At 36.5% G+C, this 20,793-nt stretch overlaps 2 protein-coding genes across 3 annotated transcripts; one reads left to right on the plus strand and one right to left on the minus strand.

Annotated features, from left to right (window-relative positions):
- Positions 1-362: 362 nt before the first annotated feature.
- KEA3 (K+ efflux antiporter 3) lies at positions 363-17,386 on the plus strand. 2 transcript variants are annotated; one of them, XM_086439723.1, is made up of 19 exons: positions 363-747; positions 3,942-4,322; positions 5,012-5,113; positions 5,790-5,870; positions 7,218-7,319; positions 8,987-9,064; positions 10,477-10,545; positions 10,729-10,779; positions 12,731-12,844; positions 12,938-13,039; positions 13,127-13,261; positions 13,996-14,177; positions 14,280-14,415; positions 14,863-14,934; positions 15,020-15,127; positions 15,579-15,740; positions 16,081-16,170; positions 16,286-16,447; positions 16,777-17,386. In XM_086439723.1, the coding sequence occupies exons 1-19, from the start codon at positions 712-714 to the stop codon at positions 17,098-17,100; spliced, it is 2,487 nt and encodes an 828-aa protein (XP_086295849.1). In that variant the 5' UTR covers positions 363-711; the 3' UTR covers positions 17,101-17,386. The 2 variants fall into 2 exon arrangements, with proteins under 2 accessions (XP_086295849.1, XP_086295850.1); XM_086439724.1 differs by having other exon boundaries at positions 364-747; positions 15,026-15,127.
- LOC147403933 (ubiquitin-fold modifier-conjugating enzyme) lies at positions 16,775-20,793 on the minus strand. The gene is made up of 3 exons (XM_086439725.1): positions 20,351-20,793; positions 20,169-20,230; positions 16,775-18,513 (listed from the first exon to the last, which is right to left on the minus strand). The coding sequence occupies exons 1-3, from the start codon at positions 20,681-20,683 to the stop codon at positions 18,384-18,386; spliced, it is 525 nt and encodes a 174-aa protein (XP_086295851.1). The 5' UTR covers positions 20,684-20,793; the 3' UTR covers positions 16,775-18,383.

Here is a 20,793-nt window from a genome sequence, read left to right on the forward strand (position 1 = left end):
GAGTTCATGCTTCTCAAAGACGTGCTGTTATTTAGTTTCAATCAAGTGTAAATCAATGGGAAAAAGTGATTAAAATATTTTTCTCTTGTCGAATCTCCACCAACATTGGATTTTAATCTAGGCTGGAAAATCATCGGGAATCAAATTCTCTCCAAGATTGGATTCTAGATTAGGTTAAAAACTCATTTTACATGGGAAAGAATGCAATCAAACATAGAGAAAACGTGATTTTCAATGCAAATTGAATTCCCACCCTTTTTTCCACGCGTAATCAAACAGATCCTTATATAATTATAATTATAATAATAATACAGCACGCGCGTAATGCGGCCGTTTTATTTATAAAAAGAATCCAAAGTCCGTGGAAGTTAATCCCAATTTCCAACAGCCTTGTTGTCTGAGTCTGCGTCTCTAATCTAAAACTTCAAGCGCTTCAGAGCTTAAACGTGTGGTCTTCTCTTCTTCATCTCCTCGCACCTATAAATACTTCAAAAACCACCAAAAATAAAATAAAAATGTCTCCTTGCAGGCTATCTCCAATCTTCTGCGATTTTTCTAGGGTTATCGGAGAACGAGCAGATGCTGTCGAACTTATCCAAAATATGAAATTTCGAAGCTTTAATGTCAGATTTCTCGGTTTTTTTTAAGCAATTCTCTCTTTGATTCTCTTCAAGAATTTTCATTTTGATTCAGTATTTTGAGATTCTCAGCATGTTTGAATCCATGGCTTCATGTCAAAGTTTGAAGGTAATTGGTGCTTGTTTCTGGCTTATCTACTGTGCTCTTATTTGATCGTATTTTTTTGATTTCTTCGATTTTTTTTTTCCGGTTCTGGGCTAGTTTATTAAGCTTATGCAACTTGAGTTAGAAAATATGTTGGAGGACTGATTTAATTTTAGATTCTTTTTTTTTTTAAAGTATAATATATTGAAAAAAGAGGGGTTGGGGGGGGGGGGGGGAGACAGGAAACACGGAGGCTGAAAAAAGAGGGGTTGGGGGGGGGGGAGACAGGAAACACGGAGGCTGAAAAAAGAGGGGTTGGGGGGGGGGGGGGAGACAGGAAACACGGAGGCTGAGAAAACCTCGCAAAGAGCAACAAGAAAAAGAAAAATACAACATCAGTGATTACATAAAGAGTTTCATCTAAAAACAAAATCATCAAAAGTAATCCCCTCGAAATCTATATTCTGCTTGGACCAAAGATATAACAGGCCCAAGATCTCCAAAAAACTCGCTTGAGAATTTCTGGATTTATTGTTGAACACCCTGTTATTTCTCTCGTTCCAAACCCTTCAAGCAATAGCCGCTAGAAGCATAGCCCACAGGAACCTTTTTCTGATGTAGAAAGCATTACTGGTCCACCCTTCTAACAACGAGGAGAACTTACGAGGAAAGACCCAATTCATACGGAAAAGCTCCAGGAAAATTGACTAAATATTATAAGAGAATGAACAATGAATTAAAATATGATCAACTGATTCCCCTTCCCTCATACATAGGGGACAACAATTGGGTGTGATCCATCCCCGAACAATCAAATTATCCAACGTAAAAATCCTATCAAGGGAGGCCAACCATACAAAAAAAAAAAGAGATTTTAAAGGGGACTGACCTAGACCAAATGATTGGTTCCGAGAGGGATCGCTCAACTAGAGGAGTGAGCCATTTATGGAAAGACTTGACAGAGAATCTCTTATCCTTCGCCCTTATCCATTCCCACTTATCCTGTTCGCTCTCATTAAGATGGACCGTATGCAGGAGATCAAGTAAAGATGTCATCTCAGTTAGCTCCCAATCATTAAAGTTTCTTCTAAACCCCAAATCCCAAGTATGACTGGACTCGCTGCAAATCAAATACTGCTGGATTGAACGGTTCTTCTTTATAGAAAATGTGTACAAAGATGGAAATTGGGTTGCTAGAGGCGATGTGCTGTACCAATTATCTTCCCAAAATCTAATTTTGTCTCCCATCCCTACTTTGAACCTAATCCCTCTCTCAAAATCTTCACTGACTTTACGAATCCCTTTCCATACACTACTTAGCCTAGCCTCCTCTCTCTGTACTTAGCCATAATAATCTTTCTCCACATACTACCCCTCTCTTTGCCGAACCTCGAAAGCCATTTTCCTAGAAGCGTTCTATTAGCTACTCTTAGCCCCCTTATGCCCAATTTCCCGTTCTTCTTAGGCATGCAAATCACCTTCCATCTGACCAAATGATACTTCCTCCTTCCATTTTTATCATTCCACAAGAAATTCCTCATTAGCCTTTCCAATCCCATCTCGACTGATCTCGGAAGTGTAAACAACGAGAGAAAGTAAACTGGGATACTCGTTAAGATGCTCTTAATCAAAGTAACTTTCCCTCCTTTCGACAGATAATGGCCTTCCACATGTTCAACCTTCTCTCCAATCTCTCTATCACTCCATCCCAGACTTTTATACTATTGTAGGGAGCTCCCAACGGTAAGCTCAAATAGGACGTGGGCAGGGACTCATACCCGCATCCCAAGGTTGTGGCCATCAAATGAATATCGTTCACCTCTCCTACCCCGAATAGCTTGCTCTTCTGCAGATTAATATGCAAACCTGACATATCCTCAAAGCAGCTCAATAAGACTCGAAGCACCCTTACTTGGTCCCTCGAATGGTCCAGAAAAACTAGTGTATCGTCCGCAAATTGTAGATGTGAAATTAGGGGCCCATCATTCATTCTGAAACCTGAAAGCTATCATAATTCGACCGCTCTTCTAAACAATCTACCCAGAGCTTCAACTATAAGAAGAAACAAAAAAGGAGAAAATAGATCTCCTTGCCTCAACCCTCTCAAACCCCTAAAAAAACTAGTCGGACTTCCATTGACGAGAATCGAATAGGATACTGTTGTGACACATTTCATAATCCAACTTATCCACATCTTACCAAAGTCCATCCTCCCCATCATATACTCTAAGAAGTCCCAATTCACTATATGTGGAGGATTGCTTATTATTTGATTCCAACTTCATTTATTCTTTGTTTCAATTTGACTTTTAAGTTAATTGGGTCATGTTAGAGATCATTAATGTAATTGGGGCAGCATTAATAGGCTTAATTTTTTAATTGGAATCCAAATGAAGTGATTTGGTGCAAATTTTACTAAGTCTGCCTATGCCTGTAATCAAATTCCACCCTAGCGAGAGCTCCAGAGCACATTGAACTACAATTCTTGCCAATATGAGCAGAAATTGGTTTCATGAAATAAGGCCCCAATAATCGCTGCCTCATGCTTTCCCTTATAAAAAAAAATAAACGCAAACCCAAGGTTTTACGATTGAATGTTTTGGTTAACGAAAAACCAATACGGTATCGGAAGATACATTCAATGATTCGTATTGGCCAATACATTCTGACATTTTAAACCATGGCATGAACCAGTTCGCGGTTGTGGGGGGAGACGAGAGAAATCAGGAAGTAAAAACCATTTCATAATGAAAGGGCGTAGCTTGAGCATCCACATGGATTTGAAATGGGCTTTTGATTTTCGTTACTGGGTGCATTGGTTTAAGTTTGGCAGAGGCTGTAATTGCTTTTTTGGGATATAATACCCACATGAGGTTTGCGTGCGGAAAGTATATTTAGGTGGTTCAAACAAAAAAAAAAACACATCAGGTCAGGCTGATATTAACCCTAAATCATGCAAAAACTCCCATGTGGTCGCTCGATTTTGGTAACATTGCCAAATGAAAGGATGCCACTTTTGGGGATTATAGCTGGTATGATTATAGTTGGTATCTTATAATTTAAAATCTATCTCATTATAATATGTAGTGCTGTATGTGATTTTTTTTGTTATCCTGCTGAAGAATTAATATGATATGTATTTAGCATTTTTTTTGTTATCCTGCCATAGATTTATGCTCTGGAAATGCTGGTATATGACACATGCTATTACTTTACAGGGGCATACTATGATGTATTGGACTAGCCCATTGAGAGCCTGTCCTTACGTTATTTCAACTCCAACCAGACATCCTTTTTATAACCTGTCTTCCAATGACCAGCAAGTGGGTTGTATATCATACACAATAAATCACAGAACAAGTCATTGCTCTTTTATCTCTGAGAAGCTCTCCGAGGGACCACCTTTGTTGGCTCCCTCAATTTTTAGGTGGAGCCGTAAACAGGGGCAATGGCGAAGATTCCGGATATATGCTGAGCTTAGTGATGTTGCTGGTGCTGGTGCTGTTGACGTTATTAATGATTTAGGGTTGGATACTTTGACCTTCTTGGCTGTGACTGTTGTGGTTGTTCCTGCATTCAAGATCATCAAAGCTAGCCCTGTAAGCCTTTCTTTTATAATTAACTGGTTGTGTGAGCTTTGTGTTCCTTTGTATCAAGTTATTGTATTGTCATGTTTTGTTTTGGTTGTGACCAAGATGTATTGGATTGACATCCATATTAGCTATATTTCCCATGTGTGTGCGGGGGGTCATCTTAGGGCTGGCAATGATCAAAATATACCCGATGTTAGAACCGATCCAATCTGAAAAAACATGAAAATCCGATTTTCGGATTGAAATCTTAGATCCGAAATTATTTCGAATCAGATTTGGATGTACTCCAATCCGATCCGAAAAAATCTGATCCGAATACATTTCAATATTTTTTATTATTCTTAATTTCATATAAATACATATAGATAAAATGTTGCAGTCTTTTTTATTTCCCTTTATATTTGAAGTAGGAAAGTATATTTTTTTAAATTTTATATGAATTTATATATTTTTGAATTTTTTGAACATTGATAATTTGAAAATAAGGCATGTGTTCAGATTGGATTCGGTTCACATATTCATTAATCCATTTGGATCGGATCGGGTACATCTTTACAAATTTTCGGATCGGTATTGGAGTGGCACTGATCTGGTACCAAACTGATCTGTTACCATCCCTAGGTCATCTCTTCTAAGAGTTATCTATTCATTACCATATTCTCAAATGATTGTTGATTTTTCCTGGTTGCTTGCAGATACTTGGTTTCTTTTTTGCTGGAGTTGTCCTAAACCAGTTTGGTTTGATTAGAAACCTCACAGATGTTAAGATTCTGTCAGAGTGGGGGATCCTTTTCTTGGTGAGCTCAATTCTTTTCTTTTTTTCACATTTCAGAGGTTTGATACCCTTTTTTTATGCCACACAAAATTCCTTCTAAATTCAACAAGTGGACATTAGTTGCCGGCCCCCGCACGGCTTATTTTCCTAATAATTTCCACAGTTTTGACCTTTAATCATTGATCATGCCATATTATGGGAAAGGTTTAATTGTTCGTCACTTGGAAAATTGAGATTAGAGCCATTGATATATTGTATATTTGTCTAGGATCATGTGAACTTGGATGTCAACAATAACTGGCATTACCTGAGCTTTTGTGTGGTCAGGACTGGGTGTTTCTGAGCAGCGAGGCTTACACCCATTCGCATTAATTCATCCAAAGTTCCTTACCCTTGGATGATCATATATTATTTACCATCTCCTGCCATGGTGAATGCATCTAATAAACCAGCTGAATTATTTATTGTACTGTGTAATTTGGTCCTTGGACTATTTTTTTTTGCTAAGCAAGCAAGTGATTAGTGGTCAATGGAGGTGAAGATGGGTTCAACGGGATTTGAACCTAGGTCATGGGATCAACTCTCCTGAAGCCTTTACCAATTAGCTAAGTGGCACCTTCATTGGTCCTTGGACTATACCAAGAGTTACTTAGGATATATGTTGCAATTTCTTAAGTATGTTTTATTCTCTTCTTCAGCTGTTTGAGATGGGTTTAGAGCTTTCACTGGCGCGCTTAAAAGCTCTTGCAAAGTTTGCCTTTGGCATGGGACTGACTCAGGTAGACATTTGCAAAAATTAAGTTTCCGTTGCTGGAGATGATTAAGCATGTGAATTGAATGAAGTGTATCATGTATCTCTATATTAGACATTTTTATGTATCCAAAACTTATACTTACTTTTGGACTTGAGTGTGGCAGAATGTTTTTTTGCAGTTTAAACAAGTCATCTGAAAATTTAAAATCCATTCACTGTCTATGATTGGTTGCAACAACTAAATAAATAAAATTAATTTAATTAGCAGTATTAGTTAATGTGTAGGAAATAGTGAATGTTTCAGGTTTGGGCTAAAACACTGGGATTCATATGTTGTGTGGTTACTCCTATGAAGCATTGTCATATTGTATTGGGAAAATTAGGGCTTGGAAAGTGAGGTGCCATCTATAATCCAAATCTATATACCTTTATTTTTGGGAAGGATGAAAAGTTCATTTTGAGAGGACTTCCTTCAGTAATTCATCCTGTTGAAAAGCTAGTTGAATATAAAGGTGAAATGCAAATCAAAGAAGGTGACTCTTTTGAATCGTCACCTAGCCACAGCAAGAAGGCACGACTTGAACGTCTACTGGTTGTTATTGAGAACTTGATCATCATGACTCCATCTTCTACAGACATCAGAACATGCATCAGTAAGTGAAAAAGTATGCAGGTTGGAATATACTAAATGACTTCAGCAGTCATGCTTTAATATACCACCACCAGCCTACTGGAAGAATGAAATCAAATTCCAAGTTGACAAAATCAGAGCTACCATAAATCGAGGTCAACTTCTTTCAAACCATGGGTTTTGATGATAGAGCATCTACACTCCACATTGCATTGAATCAGGCCACTCAACATTAGAGGTGAGCCTACAGGATGATGAAGTAGAAGAGTGCAATAAATAAAGCTCCAATAAGCTTGAATTTAGGATTACATGTATTTTTATGGATTTTATACTTTGGTAAGAAAAGATTATGATCATAGAGAAGGTTAGGAGTATTTTATTGCTTTCATTATTTGATCTAGGGTTTCACGTGCCCGCAGGTTTGAGTGTATGATTGTTTGCACTTGAAGGGAAAATGTTTAACTAAATTTTAGGTTTTGACTAATTAATAAGCATAATGTGTACTTTCTTTAATATAATGAATATGCTGCATGTCGACAATAACTTTTACCATAATAAATCATTTTAGGTTCAATTTTTTTGGATTTGAATTCAAATTATTTGCTCTTTCTCTATCATACTATATTTTAGTATCTCACTTGCTTTATTGTTGTTCTACGGTTATGTGTCTAAAATGTAGTATTTAATTATTCCATGAAAGCTAACAACCTTCTGACCATAGTACTTCTTCTTTTTCTCAAGGTGGTATTATCTACCCTTGCTTTTACATTATTTGAACTACCACCCAATGGAGCTATCGGAACAAGAATTCTGCAGTTTCTTTTCCATTCAAGGTCTGACCTGGTGAGAAGTTTACCTCCTGAGCATCATGAAATACAAATTGCATGACATTGTTTCCCTGTTACTTTGATTATTACTACTTTTGAACAATTGTATTTTCCCCCTACACATCCCCCCCCCCCCCCCAAAAAAAAAAAAAAAATCTGAATGGGAATCAGAATGGTATGGAATGTTCCTTTTTAAGTGATCGACCATGCTGTGACATTATTGACTTGTTGAGAGGTCAACATAACTAACAAGCATTCTTTTGATTTGAACTCTGGACTTTGCCACTGGCTGTAATTGTTTGACTCTCTACCATGACTGCTGATTATTCTGTATGCCAAAATAGTCAGGAGAAGATTTAACTCTTCTGACGTCACTATTAATGACATACTGCATGAACTCAAATGCTTCTTTGAAGATGTGATGGGATGCTTAAGCACACTTGAATTTTCAATGTATCAGCTTTATCTTGGTATGTTATGTTATGGCTCTGTTTGTCTTGTACCATCTCAGATGACATGTCTTTGTTTTTTCAATCAGCAGAGATGAACCTTGAGACCGGGAATTCAAACCAATGTTTTCAGATGCTAAGTCGTGAGGCAAGGCTCAGTTGGCCAACCCCTCGAGGCGTAAGCCTCACATGCATGATGTTTTTAAATAAATAATATGATATAAAATCTCAAGTTTAGGATAGCCATTGCATATTTATATTTTTCAAATCCACTCAATCAAATTTCAATTTTTAATCCATTACATTATATAATAATATAAAATATTATTACTTTATCTTTTAGCCAAATAGAAATATTTGTATTAGAATAGTTGAAAGTCTTTATAACAACTAATTATTTTATATTCATTATAAAAATATAATTAAATATTATTTTTGTCACAAACTTCATCTGTATAATACTAAATACTACAAAAATTATTTATAAAATAGCTTAACTCAACGATTTTCTTTATATATATTACTACTTTGCATTCGAATTCATTTTTAAGTGTTCAAATTATAAAGTGTACTTGAAGTAACAAAGAAATAGAAGTAAAAAAAGAGAAACTTACAATTTCTTACTTAGATAATAAAAAAAAACATAAATTAACAAGAAAATAATAAGAAGAATGAGGAAGAAATGCGTTATTTAAAAAAAATTAAAATAATGTGAGGCATATGCCCCGGCCAAAAGGCGTATGCCTTTTAGGTGCCTCTTGGTTTGAGGCATAAGCTTTAGCTGCTTTAAGGTTTCAACCTTATGCTTCAGTGTGTTTTTAATGAGCCTTATATTGAGGCACGCCTCAAGGCATAAGCCTCACACACCTCTAAAAACACTGATTCAAACCATGGAAATAGTAAATGGTCATTCAACAGACTTATTAGGACGTTCATTTCTCTGTTAATTTTGAATCCAGTTTTCATTGGGTTAGAAGTTTCAGTGGTTTGATTTTATATGAGAATGATATCCATCACCTGAAAGCATAGTCACCAAATGCTGTGACTTATTAAGCCACGACTTTTACGAACTAAAAATTAAATCGAAAAAAGAAAAAGAAAAAGATGAGCTGATGTGAAGGTATGAATTCATGCTTTAGAGTTTAGACCAACACTAAATTTGCCATATAATGTCCTTTCTAAATTTCTGGCTACATATTTTTTTTCTTATATCTTATGGTTGAATGAATTGCAGGTAAACATTAGAAGTGTTGATGAGGCTATAGTAATTGGTGCTGCTCTCTCATTGTCCTCCTCAGCTTTTGTTCTTCAGGTGCATAATTTCTGGGTGTCTAAGACACACTTTGCAGTGAAATTAGGGTCAAGTTGGCTTCCAGTTTGGTGATATAGATGTTTGAATTTCTTTAGTGTGGACATGTCCTCGAAGAATTTTTTGTTTCAACAAGTAACTTTTGTCTACTTCCATTATACGGAACTTTGTGGCCACCATTCTTTGAAATTCTTTCCTTTCCTAGCATTTACTGTGCAAATGAGTTACTTCTACTCAAATACAGAAATATGAATTCATATGGTTAGGTTACCACATGCAAAATATTTTTTTCTCTCAAGTGGGTGTTTGCTTAATTCAACTTTAATATGACTACCATTCAAAAATCTTTAATACGACTACAGTAGAAAGTTATGTCTAGTGAAACAAATGTTTGGTTAATAGAACTTGTTAGTCAACTCTTCAACATTCATAAGGTATGAATAGCACATGCAACAAATGGATGTTGATTTTTTTCTGTTTCATGTTACTCATGTGGATGGAGTTATTTGGACTTGTCACGTTCTACGTTTGTGGTAGTTGTTGAACTTTTCTATTTTATTTCCAATATATGGACCTTTCTTGCTGTGAATCAATGATAGGATGAACTGGTGGAGAATATTGAAATGGGTTACCTAATCAAAGGATATAGCTCCACGTGTGTAAAAGAAGAAAAATGAGAAAGCCCCTCGTTACATTGAAAGAGGCGAGGAAAGCTAGTGAAGAAGTCTCACACTTGTATCCATACTTTAAATGGTTAAGCAACTCCCAAACAATCTCTTTTCCCCTAAAAACAATATTGTTTGACAAGAATGTTGTTAAATTAAAGACACCAAAGTAGAAAGTTTTGAAAAAAGAAAAAAAAAACCATAGCTCTAATCTCCATGACAACTGAATGCAAATCCTCGATCCCATCATAAAAAATGCTTCAAGCCTTCCAGATGATTCTGGGTATGACAAACAGACCTGGATTCAAAACCTGTTTTCACCCACTGATCACCAACCAATTCAACCATGTTCCTATCAAAAGTAATATTAGTTGACATTTTTTTTGTAAGTAAAGATGATACGTATTAAGAAGAAAATGGAAGAATCCCAAATTGGTCTCTTCCTTGACTTAAATCCATGTCTTCGTTTGCATTCTTGTGTATCCTTGAGCCCAAGTGGTAGAGGTGATATCAATTGACCCTAACATAAATGAGAAAACAGTTGAGGTGGTGGATTAAAATTAACATACATAACTTCGATCTTTCTTTTGATACATTGTTAGAAATAATTTCAACATTCTAAGGCTCACAAACATGCTCTTGTCATGATTGTTTCAATCACAATCATTCGTGGACATACTTGTGGAAATATTAAATATTGCTAAAGAGATATGATATTCTATTGTTGAGCTTACCAATGGTACTATATAGCTTCTTGCAGAGAAGGGTGAGCTCCCAACAAAATTTGGCTCAGCAACTTTGGGAATACTTCTTCTACAGGTTCTCACCATTTTGTATAGTTTACTCATTGCAGTCTATTTATTATACATTGAGTTACGAATGGTGCAATTATTTTTCCTTCTATTTTTCTCTTTGAATTTGGATAGGGTCAGTCGTGCGAAGTACACATCAAAAAGTATCATGTCAATAACTTTCTGGAATCCCACTGGTTGATATTTGCAGGACATAGCTGTTGTTCCTCTCTTAGTCGTACTTCCAGTGCTAGAGAGTCAGGTATGCAAAAAAGCTTGCTAGTGTTTGATGTATTAAAAACTTGAAAGGTGTTACAAAATTTACCGTAGACAAAATTCATTTTATTTATTTATTTAGTTGGATAAATTTTATTTTCTAAGGGGGCAATGAAACTTAAGCTCTGCCTATTTTTCTTTTATAACCAAAATTTATTAATGGAGGACAGAATCCACAAGAAGTTGATTGTCAGTACTTGAGTTTGCTTCATCTCTTAGTGAGCATCTGAGTTCCATCTCCCAATTCATCATCACCATCTAAGCCTTTTCAGAACTCCCTACTATTTGCATTAGCTACATGAATTTCATTCGATCTTAGTCCATATCCTACATTATTTCTTGGGCCTTCATATCAACTCACTACCTCATTCCATGTCCCCTTCGGCCTCCCCGTCCTTCGGAGCCTTTAGGTGGAACCAGTGTGCTTCTCATTCTGTTAATAGTCTGTATTATTGGTATTCCTTGTTTCGACAGTTTCCCCATGTCTGATTATGGTTTTCCTAGTCTTTCTACCCATCCATTTCAACATTCTATCTTAAAAATGTTTATTGTATGTACATGTTCATTATGTTCTATGAAATATGATTGACCAATTTTTGTTATTATTAATTTTCCCCTCACGTTTGATTGGTATGAGGTCATATATAACACTCCACCTAAGCCACTTTCAATGATTATCATCCTCAATCTCTCTCTCATTGTGGATAATAGAATTGAGATATTGAAAAGGGTGACCATGAGTATCTCTACTATTAAAAATAACTACTGGGTCATGTAACGCCCCAGTCCCACAATAGTACAATATAGTCTGCTTTGAGCCGAAGTCCACACAACTTTAAAATGTATTGTACCATGTAGGGTCTGGTTTGTCCTTATAGCTTAGGTTTTGAACGTTCTCCTATCCGAGATGGAACTAATCACTCCTCCCTGCCATTCCATCCCACAATGTGACGGCTCAACTTTGACCCCTCGGTCTCCACAACCCTTTCCACATCCAGCCAGTGGCGCACCAACGAGACTGTGATAGTCTCCCCACCAAATAGAAAGAGCCGTCCGTGGCTCTAATATCATTTGTAACGCCTCAAGTCGACAATAGTACAATATTGTCTGCTTTAAGGCCGAAACCCATATGCCTTTAAAATGCGTTATACTATGTAGGGTATGATTTGTCCTTATAGTCTAGATTCTGAACGTTCTCCTATCTAATATGGGACTAATCACACTCTTTCCTACCATTCCACTCCACAACGTGGTGGCTCCATTTTGACCATTCGGTCTCCACAACCCTGTCCACATCCAGCTAGTGGTGCACCGACAAGACTGTGACAGGTCATCTCTATGCATGCCTTTAGTTTCCAATCTTGTGTGGTTTGCTCATCACATGGTTTCTCAATGTTTGGTGAGGGATCTGTAATGTGGGCCCTGATTTTAGGAAGGGAGTCGTTTCGTTTCAAGGTTGGGAAAGTCATTTCGTTTCCTAATTTTGGGAAGATTTATGTAGCAGGGGGTACCTGTTAAAGGGTAATCTTTCCATTTTGCATTCGCTTTCGGTTGGAAAGAGTGGTTGATGAAGGATAGTTTGGAGAGAAAGGGGGTTCTGTATCTTGGTATTTGGGCTTCAGAAGAAACCTTAGTAACTAGGAAACATAGTATATATGTGTTACTCTTGTCTAATTTTAACCTTAATAACCATTTAAACCTTGTGTCGAACATAGACACACTTTGCTTTTTAATGTTTGTATGGTATCTGAACCGTGAAGCTCCATCAATTTCTTGTTTCATGTTAAGAAAAATAGTTTCTTTGGCTTTTCTCAACTCCATCATATCTTTGTCCTTTTAGGTCGATTCTTCATCCTTTTTTTTTTGCACGTTCGACACATCTGTTAATTTATTGAAACCACTGGTCTTAATCTTAAAATTTTCTATACATTTTGTAGAATCTGGTACAAGAAAGCATTTTGCCAATGCTAGCAACAGAAAGCTTGAAAGCATTAGGTGGACTCGGTCTACTTTCTCTTGGAGGGAAGTACCTTCTCAGGCGTATCTTTGAAGTGGGTCTCAGTCACTTTTTAACTGTGCAAGACCATTTTCATTATTTGATAGTGTTTCAAAAATGAAACTGAAGCTATATTCTTAAATTACAGGTTGTTGCAGAAACGAGGAGTACAGAAGCTTTTGTTGCTCTCTGTCTGCTTACGGTCGCTGGGACTTCACTTATTACACAGAAGCTGGGCTTCAGTGACACGGTTTGACTTGCCTTCTCAAATTTGGAAAATGGCTAAAACTGAGAGGTTTCAAAGTGATTTAATTAATGCATTTGTCATCTTGTACAGCTTGGAGCTTTTTTAGCTGGGGCAATTCTAGCAGAAACAAATTTCCGGACACAGATTGAAGCTGATATACGGCCCTTCAGAGGCTTACTTCTTGGGTTATTTTTTGTGACTACAGGGACATCCATTGATATGCAGGTATCTAGGAATCTAGTTCTAGAATCTCATGTGTATTTAATAGGAAAGTTGAGACCAAAGGGGTAACATATATGTAAAACAAAACCTAGCTGTAGAGGGAATTATTTACATCTCTCGACTTGAAACTGATTGCAAAATTAAAAATTAAAAATTAAAAAAAAAATTAAAAAAAAAAAAAAAAACTCTATATTTGTGTCAATATTATTTTTGACAATTATTGCAATTTAATATTGATGTGTAAATATTAAAGATAGTAGGCATAACCTACCTAAACACTGTTTCCGAAAAGGATATACACCCTAGTACCTATTTGCCACTTAATATGTCCTTATTTTATCTTTTGATTACCACTTAGTATGTACTTATAGATGTCAGCCCCCCACCCACCCACACAAACACACTTACAAAGTAGAATTTAGAGGTAATCCATTTATCTAACTCTATATTTCACAAGTTAGCGCAGATTCTGATAAAATTTGTTAAATATGAATGCAACTCAGGGCATCACATTAGAATATTTGACAAGACGGTCTCAAGGCTTATTGAATCATTTTTCTTAAATTCGTTTGATCCTGAAATTGAGTCTTAGGTGCCTGTCACAAATTCATAAAACATAATAAAAATATAATTTCTAATATAGAGACCATATAAGGAAGTGTTTTCTCCACAAATAATTTATGTATAATTTTCTGCCTCCATTTCCTTTTATACATTTCCTTGTTTTTGTTATGCAGCTCCTGTTCCGAGAGTGGCCAAACGTACTTTCACTCCTGGCAGGTTTAATCGTTATCAAGACACTGATAATAACAGCAATAGGTCCCCGTGTTGGACTAACCGTGCAAGAAAGCCTGCGAATAGGATTTCTTCTCTCTCAAGGAGGCGAATTTGGGTTTGTGGTGTTTTCTCTTGCAAACAGGTCAGACACAAATAAGCTGTGATCTCCAGACTGGGCATCTATTTTCTAATACATTGATTGATTCGAAGTTTGTTTTATGGTCATAATCCTTTTCATAAGCAGGCTTGGAGTGCTACCACTTGAGCTCAACAAACTGCTCATAATTGTTGTGGTGTTGTCTATGGCCTTAACTCCCTTTCTGAATGAAGTTGGAAAGCAGGCTGCTGATATCCTTGATAAGAAGTTTGATGTGAAGGATGTATGTATTATATAATAAACATCCATCAGTAATGGAGTATTGAATTGTAGTGAGGAAATCTGAGATAAATATGGGGGGCCATGAATGCTACACCATAGACATACCAGTGCACGTAACACATGGGAGAGTGGTTGGGCTTCTTTTTGATGGGTCCCATCTAAGAGATCTCCTGGGATGGTAGTTGGCCTGACCAGATTATCCTTTACACCCAACATTTAACATTCATTTGGATGGTGAGGATATTCTAATGTTGGTCAAGGAGATCTGCTTGGTGAGTCCTTTGAATGGTCAGTCCCCAACAAAATGTAATGCTATGTCATCTCATATGCATACCTTCCTTTGTGTTGGGTGCACAAATATGTTGGTTGCCACCATTTTGGATTTATCTTACTTAGTTCCTTTTAAACTGTGCATTTTTCTTTACTCTACATTTTTAAACATTCACAGAAAGATGATGCAATGGTGAACTTTGAAGCAAGCGAACCAGTTGTAATTCTAGGGTTCGGACAAATGGGTCAGGTAAAACAATTATCATGTAGTAAAACTGACTTCAAATTTTGGCTGATATACATTATTTCTGTGGAGGTTTTTAATTTTTTTCTAGATACAGGTACTCGCCAATTTCTTATCTACTCCACTGGCTTCTGGACTAGATAGTGACCTTGTGGGATGGCCTTATGTTGCTTTTGATCTTGATCTTGGAGTAGTTAAGGTCAGTTAGTAGTTCTGCTCATGCCATACCTCTAAATCTCGGTTTGACATCTCATCTCGTTCATGGACGAGATAAACTATGTTACCCATTTTCCAAATATTTATTAATATGTATTTATGCATAAAAATAATTATAATTTTTTTTTCATAAAATAAGGTATATCTGAAGATGCTTAGTCATAAGATCATATTTTTATTTAGATAATAAATAATTAAATTATAAAAAATTAGATTTATAATGATTTTAATTAAAATAATAGTAAATCCCAGTTGACTTGGCAGAGATTTTCAAAATGTTGCCTGATTCATCTCATTTATCAAACAAGATGCTGTGTAGTCTGAGACTCTGAGAATCCATATCTTAAGTGAATGATACCAATCGTTTCTTAGATTTTAATTCTAAATACGGAATATTTTTTACATGAGAAGCTGTTTCTCCCTATTCTGATTAGGCGGCACGGAAACAAGGTTTTCCAACCCTCTACGGTGATGGATCACGTCCAGCAGTTCTGCAATCTGCCGGTATTTCTTCCCCAAAAGCTGTCTTGGTCATGTACACAGGAAAGCAACGGTCACTTGAGGCTGTTCAAAGGATTCGGCTTGCCTTCCCTGCGGTATTTTTGCACATTTTATATTATTTTCTGTGAAACATTGTCATATCTGTATTGCCCATAGTTTTTTTTTTTTCCATAAGGTCAGCTAGTAAGGCAAAGAATGTTTTATGAAGTCTGGAGGTGAAGGAAAACAATCCTGATAAGACAATACCCTATATTCTTTGGACCTTACCCTTCATACTATACATATTCTCAACTATCTAGTGGCCCAGAGTTCCAGACCGTTCAATCAGTTCTCTCTTAATTGAGTGCTGTATTACCATGCAGTTGATTTCAATGAAACTAAATCAAAATTCCCACTTGAGATTATTCACTGTCTCTCTGAAAATATTTTCATCAGATCCCGATATATGCTAGAGCCGAGGACGTTCCGCATCTCTTGGATCTGAAGAAAGCGGGTGCAACAGATGCTATTCTTGAAAATGCCGAGGTGCCAATCAAATTGATCTCACCTTTGTCTGTTTGTTCCTTAATGGAAAGCAAACTCCTTGAATGCACTTTAGTGTACATTGGCATAATTCTATGGATTTGTTTTGTACTTGCAGACTAGTTTGCAACTTGGGTCTAAGCTTTTGAAAGGGCTTGGTGTCATGTCAGACGATGTAACCTTTTTGAGTCAGCTTGTTCGAGATTCCATGGTGCTTCAAGGTCAAGATGCTCAAAATAGAATCGATGACCAAGATTATGATGTTATGAAGCCAATGGAGGTACTTGGATAATAATATGGAAAATAATTCTAATGTACTAGTTCCATGGATCCTAATGGTCGGTCTATCAACAACACATCGGTAAATGTGGCAACATGCACAGAGTGGATCTTTAGACAACTCCGAAGCCATGGGATGATGGGTTCATTTTTCTAGGTATATGTGCCACATTAACTGCTGTGCCTTGTTGATGGCTGTCCCAGGGTCTGCAAGACGGATCCTTTCAGCTTGTTTCATAACAAATACGTGAAATTTCAATCTCTTAACATTAGACATAAACCATTTAACACCTTTCTAACTGAAAACGTAACAATTTGATGCTGAATCAGGTAAGAGTAGCAGACTTGATTGGCGCCCAAACAGCTAGTTCTCCTATTTCACTCATAAAAGAGTCTCAGAACCAAGAGCAGACAGAGACACCACATATCTCGAATTTAGCTAATAACAAACCGTCTGGCACTCAAGCAGAAACAGTTCTCTCTCAACCTGAATCTGTTATCGAACAGTCTGAGAATGTGGAGGATGGACAAGGTGTTTTCTATTGTGAGTTGGATACAAATAATCGTGTCTTAACTATAGATGAAGCTGTTGATGAGGAGAAAAAGTCAATAGACCACTCAATACCTTGTACAACCACAGGCGAAGGATCTTAAATATTTCGATTGAATTGGTGTTTCATATTCCCTTTAAAAAAAATATTCAGAGCCTGTGATTGTGCTAGCTGGATCCTCCAAAATTTGAGGAACATTATCAGCGAATTCTTTTTTTTTTCAGCTGACAGACTATAATGGCAAGAATTCATAATAGCTTGTAAAGGGGTGATTTCAATAGTCTTCATTTTTTACATTAGCAAAGTTCGAAGGCCTGTACGACTTTAATGGAGCTACAGATCCACGTGTATATTTAGTGATGAAGTCAATGAGACTGTTTTCTTTTATATATTTCATTTGCTAACAGATACCTATTTGCTGTTGTACTAACTAGAAGTTTTTATGTGGCTGCTGTTATTGCTCTCTGTAAACCAATGGAATGTACTTGAAAACTCATGCAGGGTGGTGGGGGTTACTAAGCAAATGTAATGGCAATGAATCGAAGTAGTGTCTTCGTTTGTTATACAAAGAAAATGTTCTTTTGTTCTCTCTCAGCCCAGAGCAGGTGGTTTTGGAGAAGTAGGTCAGTTTCTATCTTTAGTTGAGGTGGAAGAAAGGATGGATCATTCTCAAATCTGGTTTAGAGCTTCGCAAATCAGATTGGTCTCTAGTTTCCACCTTATTTACTTGAAATCAGTTTATTGTACAATGCTAGTGACTTGGTGTGGTTATCTACATCAATAGTAAGGAGGAATTATTTTTTAAAATAAATGAATTTGAAAAATAGCAACCGAAGCTTTCAATTGCCTGTTGGAACAACTGATCTTATACATTTTTAAGAACCAAATGTCAATTAAAATTTGGGGGTGCAGTGCCCCATCCATTTGCCAAGTCTTTGACCAAAAAAGTTTCATTTTTTTTCTTCAAGTTTTTAAAATCTAAAAGCTACATTTGCTCTTCGTTGTGCCAAAAGTGACTATCAATGGGTCAAATTGGCTCCGTCAAGACCTCAGTTTTCAGTTTCGTATTCTCAAGAAATACTAATATTGCTTGTTGAATCCCCTTCAACAGCTTATGAAGAGAATGATGCTTAATCCCCTCGTGTTGCCTGAAATAAGTTGTTCCCAGCTTCACTGTTAATTGAGTGCAGTATCAACTCACACTGTTGTGCATCAACACAAACTAATTATAAGCGGTGTATCCATTAAAATGGGGAAGTATGAGTATACAACTTAACAAAACAAAACATTTGGGCAAATCCCCCATAAACATTATTTTCATCGACAAAGCAAAGAAAATCTGCAAATTAAACTATTAGTATTGCAGACTCAACAATACAAGGTGTACTAAGATTCACTGGATGAGGCGGCATCGTCCTTGTGCTTGATCATACCAGAATCAACAAGGATAGGCACTTCCGCTGCAAGCCATGGTGCCAAACCCAAACAAAGAGCATGAGCAATACCAAATCTAGGGCTGTCCAAACAAAAGTCAAAATCAGTTGAATATTCAAGGTTTTTTTTTTCTTTTTAAGAAAAAATAAACAAAATTGCCAAAATATCTTCCACAAACACTGGGAAGGAAAGAGCAGATAGGACTAAGGTAAGCTAAGATAAAATAAACTCTTATCATTTATTATTCTTTCAGAGGTAAAGAAGAAGATGAAAAAAAGAAAAAAAAAAAAAAAGAAGAAAGAGAACCTATCTAGTTTCAAGAGAAATTGTGGGGGTAACTGTATAGGTATTAAGAAATATACCAGATTTTGTGAGTCTCAAGATCGGATGGTGTATCCCACAATCAAATGAAACATATCCTAACGACTACTAACATGTATCAAGAGGCAAGCTACATATCATACACATTCTGAGGCCAAACACACAACTTCCTATTCTTACAGGTCTAAGAGGGATAACTCAACAATTAAAAATAAAATAAAATAAAGTTGGATATGAAATTTTCCAGGGAGTGCAACTATTTCATTCAAAGGGATTTATGCTACTCAGGAAGTGTGAATGTAGGGGTAAAAGATTACCACCGCCGTTTCTTCAGCTCTTGACCTTTGACGGATTGAACAACCAAGCTCTAAAGATCGTTTGTCTAAGACAAACATTAGTAATGGTGGAGACATAATAAAGGACTAAAAAATAAGGGTAATAAATGAGAAACATAGGTAATAAACGAGGTAGGAAGAGAGCTGGGGAGGTACTCACAAAGATTAATAGAATATTTTTAAGTTGGCTTGAGGAACTATAAAGACCTTAATAGGGATTAAGATGACAAGTTAATAGAAGAAACTAAAATAAATATTTCTAGGGAAAAGGCTCAAGCACATGAAGAATCCCAAAAAAGAAATGAATGAGAATTAAAATGAATATAACTCTAAGAGCTAAGGGGTACTCTCCCCAAGGAAGAGAAGGAAAAAAAAGAAGGGTGGGGGAGGTGGCAGAGGTAGAAAGGGATTTATGCCTAATAAATTGTTTTCTTTGTTAGCTCGTACTTGTGTCATTGACAGAATTCCACTAGAATCCATTATTTTCTAGATTATTTGTTCCTTTTTTTTCTTTTTCTAGAAGTATAGAGTGTGCAAACGGGAGGATCAAATTTGAACCTCAATCCTAAATCGGCTGAGAGACCATGGTTTTAAAGAATGATTGTAATACATGGTTTTAAATCTTGTCTGAGACCAAGACGACTCGTCTGATACGTCTCGGTATCGTGCATCAACAAGATGGATAGACAAGTTAAACGTATCAGACGAGATTTTAAAACCATGGTTCATTTGTCTCATTGTTGAATGAGACGACTCATACGGATTGGAAAACATGTTGTAATACTCTAAAAATAGTGCAAATGAATCGACTCTCTTCAAAACCCACTAAGATATCAATGTAGAAAAGTAGTTGGAAAAAAAAAAACTATTTTTAACCAATCAATTCAGCATAACCCTCAATTCCTCTATGAAAAAGGAAGGAAAATTAAATTAAATTAAATTAAATTGACCTAAATTCACAAACCATCCAAAACAAATATAAGAACAAAACCTAAAATCAAGATCAAGAAACTTCAATTCCCATCCATTAAACCACAAAGAACACAAGAATAATTTAAAATAAAATAAAATGAAACAATACCAGTTTTTCGCCCACAAGGGCTTGAAATGTACGGTCAAGCAAATCTTCCCTCCTCTATACATCTGGAAAAAAGAAAAAACCAAACACACAACATAATTAAAACAAAACCCCATTAAAAAAATACAAAATTTTAAGGAAAAAAATGAAATCGATGGAGACCAATCAAGAGAGAGAGAGATGACCTTGTGAGTCTTTCCGTCTAATTGGGGGAGTTCGATTTCAGGAGCAGTGGAAGGGTAGGTGACAGGGATGTCGAATTGGAGATCAAATTCGTACTTTAGAAGATTGTGGACGTACCAACACTTTCCAGTCCACCTCGTCCCTTCTGGATTTGCAGCCGAAATCCTGAACCAATCGTTGTCTTTGGATTTATTCATCCCTATGTATGCGATCAAAGCCTTGTACTCTTCCTTCAACCTCTGCGTCCATGGCGATCCGTCTCGAGGGCCTGCCTTCGTTGTCAACAAAGGGATCTGCGTTAGAGTCGATTTCGTGTTTGGATCCCAACCCTCCATTTCTATAAATTCTCTAAACCCTAATCCTAATCCTAATTCTTTAATCTCTCTCTCTCTCTCTCTCTCGGAAAACCTGCAGAAACTCCCAACCGTGCCCAATTCTTTTACAC

Source organism: Akebia trifoliata, chromosome 4 (assembly GCF_017979445.1).
Source record: "Akebia trifoliata isolate Shusen 1 chromosome 4, ASM1797944v1, whole genome shotgun sequence".
Lineage (NCBI taxonomy): Eukaryota > Viridiplantae > Streptophyta > Magnoliopsida > Ranunculales > Lardizabalaceae > Akebia > Akebia trifoliata.